The sequence below is a fragment of the Colobus angolensis genome, unplaced genomic scaffold (genome assembly GCF_000951035.1).
Source record: "Colobus angolensis palliatus isolate OR3802 unplaced genomic scaffold, Cang.pa_1.0 Scaffold62, whole genome shotgun sequence".
Classification (NCBI taxonomy): Eukaryota; Metazoa; Chordata; class Mammalia; order Primates; family Cercopithecidae; genus Colobus; species Colobus angolensis.
The window spans coordinates 9739603-9756661 of NW_012119821.1; the positions used below are offsets into that span (position 1 = coordinate 9739603).

General features: G+C 40.3%; 1 protein-coding gene across 3 annotated transcripts in view; it reads left to right on the forward strand.

Annotated features, from left to right (window-relative positions):
• Positions 1-17059, forward strand: part of SNCAIP (synuclein, alpha interacting protein) — a 147323-nt gene that overhangs the window by 94013 nt on the left and 36251 nt on the right. For 2 of the 3 annotated variants that reach the window (XM_011963703.1, XM_011963702.1), the window contains exons 4-5: positions 12841-13712; positions 15273-15452. The exons of the other annotated variant lie outside the window; for it this stretch is intronic. In XM_011963703.1, the coding sequence (XP_011819093.1) occupies positions 12841-13712; positions 15273-15452 (1052 nt within the window). The remainder of the gene's footprint in view (positions 1-12840; positions 13713-15272; positions 15453-17059) is intronic. 3 annotated transcript variants of the gene reach the window in all.

Below are 17059 nucleotides of genomic sequence, written 5' to 3' on the forward strand. Positions count from 1 at the left end.
TTAAGGAAGTTAGGAATAAGACAGTATTTGAGGGAAAGAAAGCTTAAGGGTAGAAACTCACAGTCTTCTCTCCTGTGTTTTGGTTTATTTTTACTGGACTCTAAGAAACATATCTTCCACTCCCCAAACTGGTAAGTAAAGAAACTGCCTGTTGGTAGAAATGAGTTAAAGGAAATCTGCAGTAAGAAAGAATGAAAAATGGGAAGTCTAGAGAGAGGCATCCTTTAGGCAGTGAGGGAAAGAACTGAAGCATAGGGACAAGGAAAAATGTATACGCGGCCAAGTGCCTCTGACTTTGTCTGGCTTTGCAGTGACTTCCTTCTCACAAGTCCCCATCCTGTCACGGGAATAGCAGTTTCCCCATCCCATCTTCCCATACTTTTTAAAGGCAAAAGTATGAGTGTGTGTTGAGGGACATTTCTAGTTTGGTAGCTCTGTCATAGCATCTCTGACAGCACCCCAGTTCTTCCTGAAAGCATAGCCTTTGCTTTTGTCTCGCAATATTAAATGGGCTCTGTCTTCCCATTTCAGATCACCCCTTTTTATCCACTTACTTCCTTTGCTCTGACTCTTTTCTCAAAAAAAAAAAAAAAAAAAGTCATAAAGTCAAGTCAAGTCAAGTAGTAGAAACAAAATCGTAGAATCTCGTAGTTGAAGGGTCCTCTTGCATAAGTCCTGACGCTTCTGTGGCATTTGCTTGTTCAAATGGCCCTTGCATCTCACCGTATGATCCAGGACCCACCCCAGCACCATTAGCAGCAGCATCACCCAGGAGGTTGTGAGAAATGCAGGCTCTCAGACTTGCCCCAGATTCCTGAATCAGAATTTGCATTTTAACAAGCTCAGTCCCCAGGGTATTCATTTATGTACATTCAAGTTTGAGAAGCACTGACCTGGGTCACCTAGATACCAGTCCATTGTTTTTAGTGAGGCACAGTGATCCTTTCAAAAATGCAAGTCTTATCATGCCACTCCCTGCTCAAAACTAGGCAATGGTTTCCCAGGATGGTTCTCAAGATATGCAGTGGGAAACTCTCTCATGTGGCCTTCAAGGCCCAGAGTGATCTTCTGTTGGACCAGCAGGCTTCCTTGCATGCCTCCTGCCTGCCAGTCACATCAAGGAGCCTTCTTCAGTTATTCAAATGAGCAGCGTTCCTTCACACGGAATGTTATTCCTTTTCTTCCTCCACCTCCAAGGTCACCTCCTTAGGGCCCCTTTACTTGACTTTCTGGACCAGCACTGTCCAATAGAAATACAATGTGATGCACATAGAGTGTGGAATAATACACATTGGAAATTCAGAAGGGTGAGAGAGGGGTGCAGGGTGAGAAATTACTTAATAGGTGCAATGTTCGTTATTCGAGTGATGGTTACACTGAAAGCCCAAACTTCACCACTGTGCAGTAGATCCACATAACAAAACTGTACTTGTACCCCTTAAATGTATACAAATAAAAAGCCTGAGGAAACAACAACAAAGAAATGTAATGTGAGCCACATGCCACATATGTAACTTAAAATTTTTCTAATAGCTACATTAAAAAGTATAAGCAGATAGGTCAATTTTATAATATACGTTATTTAACCCAACAAGTGAAAACTGTTATCATTTTGACAAGTGCCACCAGTCATATTTTAAGTGTTTGATAACCACAGGTTTCTAGTGGCTCCGAAACTGTACATCCCACCAACTCCTATTATTTCCTAGCTCCCTATACTTTTCCTACTCTATACATATCTGTATACTAATGTGATGTTGGTTTAATATCAGTACACTAAAAACTCATTCGGGTGATTTTGTTCATGATGGTGTCTCCAGTGCCTGGGCGCTGCTGCTGACCATATACCTGAGGTATAGGATGGACAGATGAATGTGTGAAGACGTGAAAGGAATCCTCTGGGTTTGTATCATGGTTGAAGTATGAGACAGCTGATATTTTGCTTCTCTTCGTTTGGTTTGACACCTTGATTCTTCAGTTATCTCCTCTTTCATCTGCACTATTAATCTCTTTGTCTCCATGAGGCCATTATCCTCATCATACAAACATTCTCTACCTTCCATCTTAAAAAACAAACAAACCACCTCTAGAAGCTCCCATCCTATTTGCTCCTCCTTGCCAACCCTCCATTTATAGCCAACCTGCTTTAAAAAGTCATGGGAAACTCCCTCCCCTGTCCCCAACTTTCTATTTACTTTAAACATCCCTAGTATGATTTCCATCTCTCTAGGGAAGGTGATGGCTTCCATGCTGTCAAATGCACTGACACTTTGCTATTCTCATCTTTCTTGACCTGTCAGCATTAGCTGAGACAATAGGCCCCTCCTTTCTGGAAACAGTCTCTCTTGGCTTTGTGAGACCACCTCTCTCCTCATTTTTCTCCTAACACTCTAATACCCTCTTAGTCTTCCTTTGCAACTCCTCCTTCCTCTAAATTTGACCTTTCAATAGTCAAGTGGGACTAAATATTTAATAGGACCCTCCCTCTGCTCTCTCAGCCTCTCAGTTGGTCTCTCATGCATGCTTACAGCTTCAAATACCATCTACATGCTGCTGGGAATCCTCTCCACACTCCAGCCTCCTATTTAATGGCCCACTCAGTGTCTACATTAGAAGTCTCATGGAATTCTAAAGAAATTTTTGAATTCCCCTGCCTGAAGTGTTGCTCCTCAGACTCCCTCCTCAGTGAACTGCACTCTGCTGACTGAAACATCTCATCAGGTGCTGAAGCCAGATTTTCTTGCTTTCCCTGATGTCCCATATCAATTCATCACCAGGTCTTGAGTCTCTGTGCTCAAAGTATATCCCCATGCTATAAACTAAATGTTTGTGTCCCTCCAGAATTTGCATGTTGAAACCTAACTCTCAAGATGATGGTACTTGGAGGTGGGATCTTTGCAGAAGTGATTAGTCAAGAGAATGGAGCCCTCATAAATGGAATTAGTGTCTTACCAAAGCAACTACTGAGAGCTCCCTCTCCCCCTTCTGGACTCTGAAGACACCCACTTCTCTGTAAAACCCCTCAGAAATACCCATTTAAGTTAAAATAATAAACAAACTCTTTGTTGTGGCCAATAGAACCCCCAAATGGGGGTTATCAGGAGTCCCTGATAACCTCCCCCAGCTTCAACTTTGCTTCCTTTGACTCTGACCCACTCTGATCTAGTAATAACAGCTACAGACCCTGCCAGATTCTCTCTGCTTTAGACACTTGCAGATGTGCTTCCTTCTGCCTACTCAGATCTTCATAAAATTATCTTTTATATTATCTCCCAGTTTCTCACATAATTGGCTTCTTCTCATCCTCCAGGTCTTAGCTTAAATGTCACCTCCTTGTTGAGGTTCTCATCTGTTTTCTATTCCAGTCCCCTCCTTATTTCTTCAAAGCAGTTTGCATTTAGTAATTTTTTTTTATTTATCTGTGTACTTGCATCATTGTCTGAGCAGGATTATGTCTATTTCATTCACCCCTGCACCCCTAGAGACATGTGCACAGAAGACATTCAATATATATTTGTTGGATGAATGAACTGTGTAAGAGTACTATAGCATTCTGCCAATTACGAGTTGCTTTAGCACTCTGACTATGCTCTGTATTCCTGCTTTTCTTGCTTACTAAATTAAAAAAAAAGAAAAGAAAAGAAAAAAAGATCACCACCCTTAGCCAGTTGAAGGAATTAGCAGCTGTAAGAACAGATTCTCAGTGATAAAATGACTCTAAATTTAGGCTAATGCTGCTAAAAATAAAGAGGAAGGAAACCCTTCCACTCAACTGTTTTCAAGAAAGGTTGGGGGATTTTTTTGTTTTTTTGTAGACAGGGTCTCACTCTTTCACCCCAGCTGAAGTGAATTGGTACAATCATAGCCCACCACCAGCCTCCAACTCCTGGACTCAAGCCGTCCTCCTGCCTCAGCTTCCCTTGTAGATGAAACTACAGGAGCAAGCCACCATGCCTGGCTAATTTTTTAATTCTTTGTAGAAATGAGGATCTCACTGCTACTCAGGCTGGTCTCCAATTTCTGGCTTTAGGCAGTCTTCCTACCTCAACCTCCCAAAGTACTGAAATTACAGGTCTGAGCCAGTGCGCCCAGCCAAGAAAAGTCATTAAAAATTATTTTTCCTATTTTTTGTTTTTTGTTTGTTTGTTTGTTTGTTTGTTTTTTGAGACAGAGTCTTGCTCTGTTGCCCAGGCTGGAGTGGAGTACAGTGGCACAATCTCGGCTCACTGAAACCTCCATCTCCCAAGTTTAAACGATTCTCCTGCCTCAGCCTCCTGAGTAGCTGGGATTATAGGCATGCACCACCATACCTGGCTAATTTTTATATTTTTAATAGAAACGGGATTTCACCATTTGGCCAGGCTGATCGTGAACTCCTGACCTCAAGTGATCCGCCCACCTTAGCCTCCCAAAGTGCTAGGATTACCGGCATGAGCCACCTTGCCTGGCCATAAATTATTTTTCTAACTTTGCTCCCACACAGAAGGTTCCTAGTAAATGGTTACCAAAATTTAGACAGACAACACAGTGTTGGATTTAGGTTAGAGTGAATCTGAAATGAGTATGACTACTGATTTCTGGGATTCCATTGCATATATGTGACCCAAATAGAGAAAAATGTGAATTGTATCTTTAGGGAATAATTTAATTTCAATAAGGCAGTCCTCCAGTGTTACGGAAAGAGAGTTAGAGTCAGAGAACCTTGGTCCTAGTTGAGAAGTCAGCATGCTATGTCATTTTCCACATTACACTTAAAATTCTCTGAGTTCTCATTTATTTCCAAGTAAGAATACATAAGAACTGTCTATCCATCCTCCAGAGTTGTGGGAATCTAATGAAATCATACACTTGCCTTGTACTCAGAAGCATAAAAAGGCTTACATGAATCTATCGACAATTTTAAAGTATTAAGTGGAGGGCATTTTAGGAAAATTCCAAATGAGAAATATTGCTTTGTGGAATTCTTAAAATATATTTAAATCTTTTTTTCACTCTTGTTAGTAATATTTGTGAAGTGTATGGTGACCTGCACCTGAAGATGGAAGTGCAGCAGCTCTGCCATTCATTAATCCCGGCGAGCCACTGTCCATTCTTCCTCCCACTTTGTTTGCCACTGTACCTGCCTGTTCTCTCTCCAGGCTTGTAGCTGAGGGTTCAGGCCATGGTAGGAGCTTGCAGGGGCAGACCCACAGACCTGCCAAGAGCAACAGTAGGCTGCAGGCCAGCACTGGATCTTCCATTTCTCCTCCCCTTAAAGTGTGTCCTTCTTAAAATAAGACCAGTTTTCACAGACTCACCACTTTGTTTCTTGTGGAAAATAGAATGCATTTAACTTTTAGCAAAAATAAAACAAGAAGGGAACACTTTTATACCCTAAAGACACACCCCATTTTCTTTGTCGTCGTGGTGTCTAAAGCTAATTTTCTAATGTGGACACATAGTCCATATTTAGACGTAAAATCAGCAGACATTTTGGGAGTTGTCAACTGAAAATGGAGAGAAGAGGGCAGAAATTTTTCAACCTGTGCTGTCAGCCTCCTATTCTCTCCTACCAAGGAGCAGTAACTCAGTCCTTTGTCCTTGACGGTAGATCAACCCTGTAAAACATCGCCACCTTCAGTTAAAATGTGTGTGTGCTGCACGGCCAGAAGCCACACTGAGCCTGCTCACAGCTCTGCCCTGTTCCAGAGCATCCCCAATGGTGAGCCTTTCACTGTCCCTTGACATGTATCTCTCCCTACATTTCCTCAAGAGAGAGAGGGAAAGAAGGAAAGGAAACCTGGTAAACGGGCCTGGAATGAACACAAAACTTAATCCACTCACGAGGTTTTGCTAGTGTCAAAGTGAAGGTCAGCATACTTTATAGATGGCACAATAATGCAAAGACCATGTAAGTTTCTTCACCCCACCAATTGCTGTTCTATGGAAACTGTACTTTCGAAGCCAAAAGGTTTAAAGTTGTCAAAATATTGAGTCTGATTTCGTGATGGAATCTCTTTGGTGAAGTATCTTTTCTATCCAGGGTGGTAGGGCTTGAGTATTTCAATGAGTTGTCACAAAACAAAAGAATGGGTGAAAATAGGGTGCAAAATTATGTGAGCTGGAAATAATAAACATGAATCAGACACATTCAACGACAGCTGCTTGATATCAGTAGCCACTTAAAGACAGAAAGTTTAGAACCCAAATCAGTGACGCTTTCCCCACAGTGTTGTAATGCCCTAATGTGTATAGATCGTTGGCTGGCATTTCTATGATCAACAAGCCTTCTGTCCTCCTTTCTCAGCCTGACATTACCCTTACTAGAGGGTCTGTAGCATCAATGAAAAGGATGAGCAAGCAGCCCGAAGGGAACATCCCAGAAACACTCATTCCTCACACACCCTTTTGCTCTTCCCAACACAGTGCCCCATCACAGTTCTCCAAATCCAGACTTGACTCAGCCTTAACTTTGATCAGGTTAAGAGATCAGGTCTGATCTCTCAGGGCAACACAGAAGAGCACCCAGCAAGTCGTCCTCGCTCAGACACTGTGCCTTCTTCCTCCTGTCAGAACATGGGATAAGCCACCTGTCATCACTTCTTACAGAACCTGAGGTGTCTGCAGTAAGTGGGTGCAGTACAGACTTCAGCTTACATTGGGTGAAACAACCTCCTGACTCTAGCATTAATACTCCCAATCGTTCATAATGCCCCTCCTTTTGCTGTGAAAATGGAAGGAAATGGAATGTTGAAGAACTTCAAAAGTATGTTCTGGAAGGCGCCTAGGTTTCCAGTAGCTATGGATGTGAGGTATATTGTTGTGTATACTTGAAGGCAATTATAGCTAAAGCTGACCACTTTGTTCCTCATGGAAAATAAAATCCATTTAACTTTTAATGAAAAACAGTAGGGGAACACTACTTTGTCCTAAATCATACCCCTTTTCTTTCTTTTCTTGTGTCTCAAGCTAAATTTCTAATATGGACACGTAGCTTTCTATTTAGAAGTAAAATAAATAGGCATTTTGGGAGCCAGCATTGACGTTTGGTCTTGAAAATTGAATCCACTGTTGCAACAGCAAACTGTCCATTATCTTCCTAAGAAAATACTAATTTATCAGTCTTAGGAGCCGAACAGTTGCTCTGTGTCAGCAATCAGCATAGCCTCATAATTATAAATTTGTGAGGATCTGGTGAAAGACGCAGATCCAGAGAAATTATAGTGTTTCATAGTGAGTCATTCAGAATAAAGAGCTCTATTATTTGTAGACATTCCATACAGTCATAGAAATTTAGAGGTGGATCAGGTTTTAGCAGTCTTATAGTCTAACCCCATCATTTTACAGATGAGGAAACTGAGGAATGTTTTGTAGGAAATAGATGCAAGTGGTTTAATATGCAGCACATCTTGTCTAAACATTTTCAAGAGCTTACTAACACTGTCTTTGAAATATTTGGCACAATTGGTGTGCCCACAATGTGGCAAGGTGACTTCATTGTGTCAGAACTCATTTATTTACTATACTTTTCATCTTTGGTTTTGGCAGCTTCCTTCCCTCCCTCCTCCTTCTTTCCTTCCCTCCTTTCTTCCTTCTGTTCTTCCTTTCTCCCTTCCCCCTTCCTCCTTCCCTGGCCATCTCCCCTTTTATTCATTCATCCATTCATTGAAAGCTTAAGTCATTGGTCCCCAGTATCTTCAAGGCACCCTGCTAGACAAAGGGCTGGTTATAAACACAAGTTGGTTCTCAGGCTATCTTTGCCCTTGAGGGGTTCTCAGGAGGGAAGATTAAACAGGTGTATGAGTGAATAATTGTAACAGAATTTCCAAAATGCCCAACCCTAGGTATGTGCAGATATTATCAGGGCACAGGGAATCGAGGAGCAATTATTCCCTAGGAGAGTCACAGGAACTGCACGAAGGAAATAACCCCTGAGTGGAATCTTGTGAGATGAGCCTCAGTCTCAGGCAGAGAAGACAGCCAAGAGCATTATAGGAAAGTAAGAATAAGCTTAAACGCAGGGAGAGTATGGTATATCCAGAAAGGATGAATGTAGCAGTGGAGCTGCAAGGAAAAATTAGTGATTTGGGCATCATGAGTGCTGAGATGATAAGGTAAATTAGAAAACGAATACAAGAGCTGCTACATGCCATGCTAAAGAATTTAGCTATTATCCTGGAAGCCAAGGTTTCACAAACCTAGTAATTTAAGTATCATTTCCACAACATGCGTTATATCCCAAGTCTACCTCTGTTATTTTTGCTTTACCTGTATTGCATCTGTACTATGTTTATTTAATATATTTTTCTAAAACACCTGACTTTCAGACATATTTGTTTTTAAAAGAAACTTCATGTCACTATGGTTGTAAATAGAAAGCCATGGTCACTTGCAATAAATTCAAGGTCATCATTAAAATGAATGTGATAAATTGAACATGAAACATTCCTTTAACTATTTGCTTATGAACATCTCTGAGCCTGAAGCCTGCGGTCTCATTTTTCAAATAGGGAATTGTAAGTTTTGGAAAGGAGTTAAATTCGTTCTAGCCCCAAAATGAGTCTCCTTAAATTAATTAGTAAGAAGAAAGAGAATTTGGAAGGCCAATAGCGTTCTCACTCTGTAAATCAGGGGTATTACCATGGTTCCTGTGCGCCTCTTAGGTATCGCAGGGATATGCACCCACATATGGGGAAATACTGTTTAGTGCAGGGCTACCTGAAATATTTGAGTGGATTTTGGGTGACAAAGTCAGACTTACTGAAGAAGGATCACTCAGGACTGAAAAAAGAGAACAGGGGAAGCCAGGAAAAACTTACAGAGACTGTGGGAGAGGATCCCAGTGTGGTCCAGTCGGTTTAGTGATGATGAAGAAGAGGGCCCAGATTTCAGAGGGATTGAGGATAAGGACACAGCAGGACTTGGTGCCTGAGTGACGAAGGGCAGGGGTCAAGGAAAGAGAAGAGTCAAGGATGCCTTGGAGATAGAGTGCTTGGAAGACTGCAGAAGTGTTCTTGTCACCATGTAGGCCACGATCACAAGGAATATGCTTTGGGAAGGGGAGTAGCATCTGGATGTATTGGGGGAAAAGGGGAAAGGGAGGGAGTGGGAAAGGGTGGAGAGAGATGAGGCACTTGGATCAGAACAGGCCACCTATCAGGAATCCTTGCACATTCTAAGACTGCATTACATGTTTGTTCAATCAATAGATGGGTGTGGACAGTCAGCAGGCAAATACTTTGCTAAAGCTCAGTGGTATTCCAAGTGTCAGCTAGATCTGAAGAGATAATTGTGGCCTATACATCAGCAGCAAATACATGTCTGTTTACTTACTGACCATTTCAGAAAATCTGTGGTGTAATCAGATAGACTGGTTTAAGGCTTATTAGGCATGTTTACTTCTGTAAGATGTTAAAAATGAGCCCATTCAACCAAAAAGTCGTTATGAATCTACTTATGTAAAGCAATTTTCGGGTTCTTTAAGGGATAGAGAGATAAATTAGACACAGACTCTGCTGTCATGGAGCTTGTACAAATCTAAAATGGATAAAATTTGGGGAGATTTAAATTTTGCTAACATGTAAAGAATTTATTCATAATTTCCAAAAAGCAAAATTAGCCTCAAAATTTTTCTAATAACAAAATAAGTCTAAACCTTGTTTCCATGTATGATAAGAAATTTATTATTGCATTGCAATGAAATAAAAGATGAGTGAAATTTTTGATAAATTTAAATAATTGCAAGTGAAAAACTTACTAGTCATTAATAGCCCCTCTTCTGTGTTGTTCTTAAAGTACATGATTACACAGCTTAGCAGCGATAAAGGAATTGAATTTTGTCTTTTGTATATAGCACAAAGTTGCCCTTCTTCCCATCCAGGTATATGATATAGCAATAAATTGGACCCTTTTAATGAAAACCTGTGAAATAATCCATTTTTCATTACTGGGATGTCTTTTCTCGGCAATCAAAACATAGACGAGAAAACACAGATCTCACTCAAAGCCTCAGAAAGAGTCATAGGTGTGAAGAAGGAGAGGGACAACAAACCAAAATGTTGGCACTCCTTCTTCAGTTTCTAGATCCTTCTGTGAAAAGATATGTTTTCGTAAGACCCAGACAGAATTCATTTCCATAGAGCATTTTTAATGGCTCCTGTCAGAACAAAACAGCTGGGAAACATATGGTATCCATTTCCCTGTATCACTTGGAAAAAATTTCACATGTAAATAAAGCCAACATAAAAGAGTAGCCCTTTGAACCTACGACCTTATATAACACATAAATATATTGGTACAATGCACTCGTTGTATTGACCTACTAAGTTATGTGGCTTTAAATTTTTTTATTACATTCTGAGATGCACATTTTCTAGAGGTTCTAAAGAAATCAAGGTAATTGGCAAAATATTACCAAATATACTCAATAATAAGAGTGTATCTCAGAAATGTCTATGAGTGTATATATACATTTTTTTCCATTTTACTTAAAGCCTTGCAGAAAGTTGATGAATAAAATTAAAGGCATATTTGCATCTTATAAACTCTATGTCCACTATCTCTGCTGTTTTAATTAAGTAAGTAACCATGTGTTCTTGAAGAGAGAAAGGCTTGGCAGAAATTTCTGGCAGACATTAATTTTTCATGGCTTTATATTTTTAGAGAGAAAAGGTCACATAAAAGAAAACTTTTAAATTTATAAGAGACCAACTGGAATTAGTCTTTGCCTTTGCATATTTACATTTCATAAATAACTTTAGCAAATTGAGCTTTTACTGGTGATTATCACTCCACTGAGTTTATTAACAGGATTTTGTCTCCTGTGAAATTAAACTGCAAATCCCTCAGAAGGATGCACTTTGTACATTTTAGAAGATTTAATGTGTTGTGCAAAGTGAGATTCAAATTCACATACTAGCATTTGTTAATTGTCTGATCTATGCCAAGCACTGTGTACAACTGAGAACTAGAGCCAACAAAAGGGAAAAAAAGCAGCAGCCTAAGACCATCTAGATACCTTCCTTCCCTTCTGGAACATTCTCTTCTACATTACTTATTGGAGAGAATCCAGCCCTCCTTCCACAACTCATAGTATTCTCTTCTTAGATTCTAAAAAGTCAGAGCCAGAAAGGTCTGAGAAGTGGACTGCACAGTGCAGACCCTTGGAAACCTCATGCAAAATTGTGGTCAGTTTCAGGGAAAGAACTCACAGATAGTTATATAGCATTCAGGTTCAGAGCACTCACTCTCATCCCCTTAGCTTGATTCAAGAACTTCTCTGAATCCTTTTAGAACATATCCCAGCAGGAAGAAGAATGACCAGTAGCTTAAATTTAGGGAACTTTAATAATGTATGTTCCACTTTCACCCTAAGAGTCAGTCATAGCCAAGGGCTATTGCAGAAGTTACAGATGTGAATATACACCCATCTCATGTTCTTTTTTCCTTTGGTTGTTCCCAGTAGCAAAGAACACACACACACACATGCTTCTCACTTGTTTCAGAAGAGAAGAGGTAAATGGAAGGTCCGTAGCTGTAGGGCATGCCCCCTGAAATCTCATCCTTTGATGGGGGATGATAGGAACTACGTGGCAGGGAACTAGGAACCCATAAATCAGTGACCTGCAAGTTTCCAAGGGTACTGGGTCATCTTTTATCTAGCAGGGGAGTGGCACGGGAGGAGGCAGTATAATCATGGCTGAGGAGATTGTTGTTGCTCCATCTGCTTGCCCGAACAGAAGGCACCAGGCAGTCTCTCATAACTGGGAGAGATGGTTCTTATCTTTCACCTCCAGGTGTGTCTGGCTGTTTCACTTTCTACTCTATCACAACCAGACACTTACTCAAATGCAAACCAACACACAATCTTTATCCACACTTTGCCCAGAAATTAGAAAAAATAACCAGTCTGCCTAACCCATCTTCTTTTCAGAACTTTCTTATCCTGTTTATTTCCAGCCTTCTCAACAATGGAGGGCAGCATTGAATCTTAAAGAACATGTTCTGTTGTGAAGTGTTAGTGCATTCTGTCACTGTGTCATATGTCAGAAAGCACCATGAAATGCTGCTGCATGATAGTTGACCAGGTACTTTGACCAAGGTGGGGTTAACTCAACTATGTCTTGTCTCCCACAGTCCTTTCAGCTCCTGAGCACTGCATTCCTTCCTATTCTTTCCCTAATCCACTTAATGACACACCTAGGGAGTCACTCAGCAGATCATAGTTTGCATTTGCTCAACATTAAATAATATGCCACTTCTTTACATGGGACTTCTTATGCATTAGGGGTGTATGTGGACATGCACGCTAATGTGTGTGCATGTGTGCATACAGCATACATCCCTTTTCTCCCTAAATTAGTTTGGAAGTTTGTTTTTGTTTTGTTTTGTTTTGTTTTGAGACGCAGTCTCGCTCTGTCGCCCAGGCTGGAGTGCAGTGGCACGATCTCGACTCACTGCAAGCTCTGTAGTTTGGAAGTTTATTTGACACTGAAGATCTTATTCTCTAATCTTGTTTTTCAGGGTGGTGACAAATATATAAATATTGCCAGGGAGGTAGATCTATCCAGGGAATAAACCTAAATACCTATCTGGGGTTGGTTCCTTAGCTGTTTACCATTACCATTATTATTACTTTAATTAATTTTGAGTCAGTATGTTATAACTTCCTTTGATTATTCATTGTTTTCCAATGGTAAGTATGATTTTTTTTTTTGTCCTATCGATATGCACTCTGTAAGTCATCCTCATGCACAGAGCCTTAATTTGGACATAACGTGAATGAAGCACGTCTACCTGCATAGCCAAGATGTGTTCAGCATTCCAAATTAATAGCTTCCTCTTTTAATTTTTTAAAAACAGTTTCTAGCTCTAGCTGGAATTGTGGCATCTCAACTCTTATTACAAACACGCAAAAGCCCACAGGAATCGCTGATGTGTACAGTAAGTTCCGCCCAGTGAAGCGGGTTTCGCCACTGAAACATCAGCCAGAGACTCTGGAGAACAATGAAAGTGATGACCAAAAGAACCAGAAAGTGGTTGAGTACCAGAAAGGGGGTGAGTGTGACCTGGGCCCCCAGCCTGAGGAGCTCAGCCCTGGAGAGGGAGTGGGTGGCCCACCAGGTAAGAGCTCTGAGCCCAGCACATCGCTGGGCGAACTGGAGCACTACGACCTCGACATGGATGAGATTCTGGATGTGCCTTATATTAAATCCAGTCAGCAGCTTGCCTCTTTTACCAAGGTGACTTCAGAAAAAAGAATTTTGGGCTTATGTACAACCATCAATGGCCTTTCTGGCAAAGCCTGCTCTACAGGAAGTTCTGAGAGCTCATCATCCAATATGGCACCATTTTGTGTTCTTTCTCCTGTGAAAAGCCCTCACTTGAGAAAAGCATCAGCTGTCATCCGCGACCAGCACAAGCTGGCCACTGAAGAAACCGAGATCTCACCTCCTCTGGTTAAATGTGGCTCTGCATATGAGCCTGAAAACCAGAGTAAAGACTTCCTAAACAAGACATTTAGTGATCCTCATGGTCGAAAAGTTGAGAAGACAACACCAGACTGCCAGCTCAGGGCCTTCCACCTGCAATCCTCAGCAGCAGAATCCAAACCAGAAGAGCAGGTCAGTGGCCTGAACTGGACCAGCTCCCAAGGCCCAGAAGAAAGGAGTGAGTATCTGAAAAAAGTAAAAAGCATCTTGAACATTGTTAAAGAAGGACAGATCTCTCTCCTGGTAAGTATAATCTAGTTCGGTATACATGTCGATAGACTGGAGATTCCTTTTTTATCAGCTGCATTTGTTAGTAACAGAACGATGCTGCATTTGTTTGGTTCTTACTTAATCTTTACTTGTGGCTTTAGTTGGGAGATGTGACCTTTTGAGTTTTAAAATAAGAAGTTATGAGGTTAATACAGGGAAAACAAATGGCTAGAGAGTGAGTGTTATTTCATTTTAACTTTGCATGAGTTCAACTGAAAAGAAGACTCAATCTCAAACAAAGAGAGCCCGGCACTTTCTTTTGTCTTAATGTCTTTCTTTTTGCTTTTCAAATGGTTCCCAATGCTCTCATGCACTTATTTGTGGGGATGTCAATTCTTGGCTGATGGTGGACCTGCCGGATATGTAAACAGAGGGTCTTCTGTTTTGTCCTGATCATTATTCAGAAGAGTTGGACAAGTTTGTTTGAAAAGCATTTGTAGATAGAAGCTTACCCGAGAGCTTCATTGCCCTCTGACCCAGGTGGAGTTTTTACTTACTTCCAGCTCTGCATGTCTAGGGAGCATGAAGCTTTTCCAAAGACTCTAGAAACAGAGTAACATGATGTAAGAAAAGTCTGTTCTGTTTAGGCTCAGAGAGAGCTAAACTTAAATAGCACTCCATCTGCCTACATTGTTCTTTTCTGGCTTCCAGACTTGGATCAAACAGTAGCAAGCGTGGGCTCATACTATGATGCTAATTAAAGTCTCATTCAGGAAAATCATCACATCTTGGCAATGTGATTCTACTTACTGTAAAGCCATGCATACTTAAGTACAATATACTTGCTCTATTATCATACATACTATTGTGATAGGGTGATATAATTGAATAATTTTATGAAATAAAGTAGTAGTAGTATTTTCTCCTGAAAATGTCTTTTCCATTTTCCTGGCTCTTCCCACTAATTCTCTTTGGTTCATTCCTTTCTTTTGTCCTTCTCATGTTTTCATGTTTCCCAAATGCTAACAACACCTCTCAGTTCACCCAAAAATCTCTATCAACTAGTTCATAGTCAAGGGACAAAACTTCACTAGAGATGAGAAAACCAAAGCCATGTAGCCTCCAGATACCAGCAGTCATCAGGTAGTTTGCCAAAGCCAGTTCTCTACAATCCAAGGCAAAATAAGCAGGTAGAAACAAATAGCTCATTCATTCAACCAACCTAAAACAGGAAATAAAACCCAGCCCCAACCCTCAAGGACTTCACAATCAAGTAGGGGAGACAGACAAGGAACCTGACAATTATTGTAAATGTCATTTTAGTTGTTTAGAAAGCCAACTTGAAGCCTCCACACCTCATTGGCCCTAGCCCTGTTGCCATGTCTCATATGAAGATCTGTCTCTTGAGAACTCATGTTCTAAAGCATATTGTAACAAAGAATAATAGCAAGATATTCTGATTTATTAGATCCCCAAGGCTGCCACCAGAACTTCTATAAGCTCATTTCTTCTTTCTAGTGCCCAGAGAAAAACACCCACAGGGTCTTGCTCTGATTTATTGACTTGGGTTTTGTAATCTTACTCTTTATACAGCCACACCTAGCTGCAGACAATCTAGACAAAATTCACGATGAAAATGGAAACAATCTATTACATATTGCGGCATCACAGGGACATGCAGAGTGTCTACAGCACCTCACTTCTTTGATGGGAGAAGACTGCCTCAATGAACGCAACACTGAGAAGTTGACTCCAGCAGGCCTGGCCATTAAGGTGACTGGTTGGGGGCTGGAACCTCCACAGCTAGAAGTCGGATTTCTATTTTTTTTAAGATTCCTTGTGAGCTAAAGTTTTGGAAGGCAGAGAAGAGAGTGATTTGTCAAGCAAAGAGCAAATGAATATACTGCATTTAAGAGAGTAATCATTTCAGTCACTGCTTTGAGATTTTGAGACTAAATTCCCAGTTTTGTCAATCTGCTACTAAAGAGAAAGGAAAATGATATGTTGTGGTTCTAAGAACTTTTATTATTCATAGGGATTGCAATTTAGCTTCTTAACCACACCTGGATCTATCAGAGACACTCATTTCTTCTTAATATGAGAATAATGAGCAAGACAAATGTGAGGAAGGTGTATTTTTAAGGATGCTAGCACTCGGGAGTATTTCAGATCACAAAGTGGGCTCTTAACGGATCACATCTGAAGTTGAAGTGTCTTCAGTATCAAGAATTTTTTAGAGTATCAGTGCCGAGTTTGAGTTTAGCTCTTGCAGAGCACAGTGTGCTGTCAAAAACTACACAAATTAATGTCGACTGGGATAGAGTTAAAACCTAGAAACTGTGAGACAAGAAAACATGGACTTTTATAGCACTGCAGCAAGTGCCTCTGCAAAATATAGTACATCACTAGAAGATTAGCTATTCAACTAAAATTACCTAAAAGATCTTTGGCAAATAAATGCGGAATCCAATCATATTTATTAAAAAGCCAGAAGTGACATTCAGGGAAATATAGTACATCTTGTACTTTTGCATATGTATTTTGTTTTACATAATAGTTGTGTCTTCTAAAAGCTGAATAATCACAATTTTTATAAATGAAGTTATATTGAAATTGATGGGGGGAATTTGTTAGAGAAACCTACATGTCACTAAAGAATATTACATTTAAAAAAAAAAAACAACTGCAATTCTACCTGAATATATTTTTTATGCAAACCTGATTTTTCTGTATTTTTAATTTGATGATTCAGCAAACTTTTATACATTAAAAAATAATTTCCATTTTATTTAATTTTGCTCAGTTAAGCTAAGTAATTAATAAGGTATACTTCAAATCTAGTATAGAAAATAATTTTTAAACAAAATAAATCTATGACCCTTGTGGGTATCATTTTCCTTTGGTGGTAAATGATAAGATGTCGAATTAAGAACTAAACTGCAGGCAGCTATCATTAAGAAAGACAGAACTAAACTACAGGCAGCTGTCGTGAAGACAGGTAAGTCAAATGTAAAGTCAAGATTTAATATAGTTGAGCTTAACAAAGTGTACCAAGTTTACCAGGTACTGTGTTTGCTGGCTAGCAATACAAATGTGTGTAAGTCGTGGTCCCTACTTTTAAGGCGCTAATAGCTAGTGGAGAAGACCGCTAAGTTATCAGTAACACAAGTACAGGATGGCAAATTTGGTTCATAGTCCTGTGACAGAGTCCTGTAGACATCCCTGAGTATGTGTCAGTGATGAATAAAATATTCTTGCAGTGCCAGTGAGTGTTAAGATTTGCCTTCCTGGCCGGGCGCGGTGGCTCAAGCCTGTAATCCCAGCACTTTGGGAGGCCGAGACGGGCGGATCACAAGGTCAGGAGATTGAGACCATCCTGG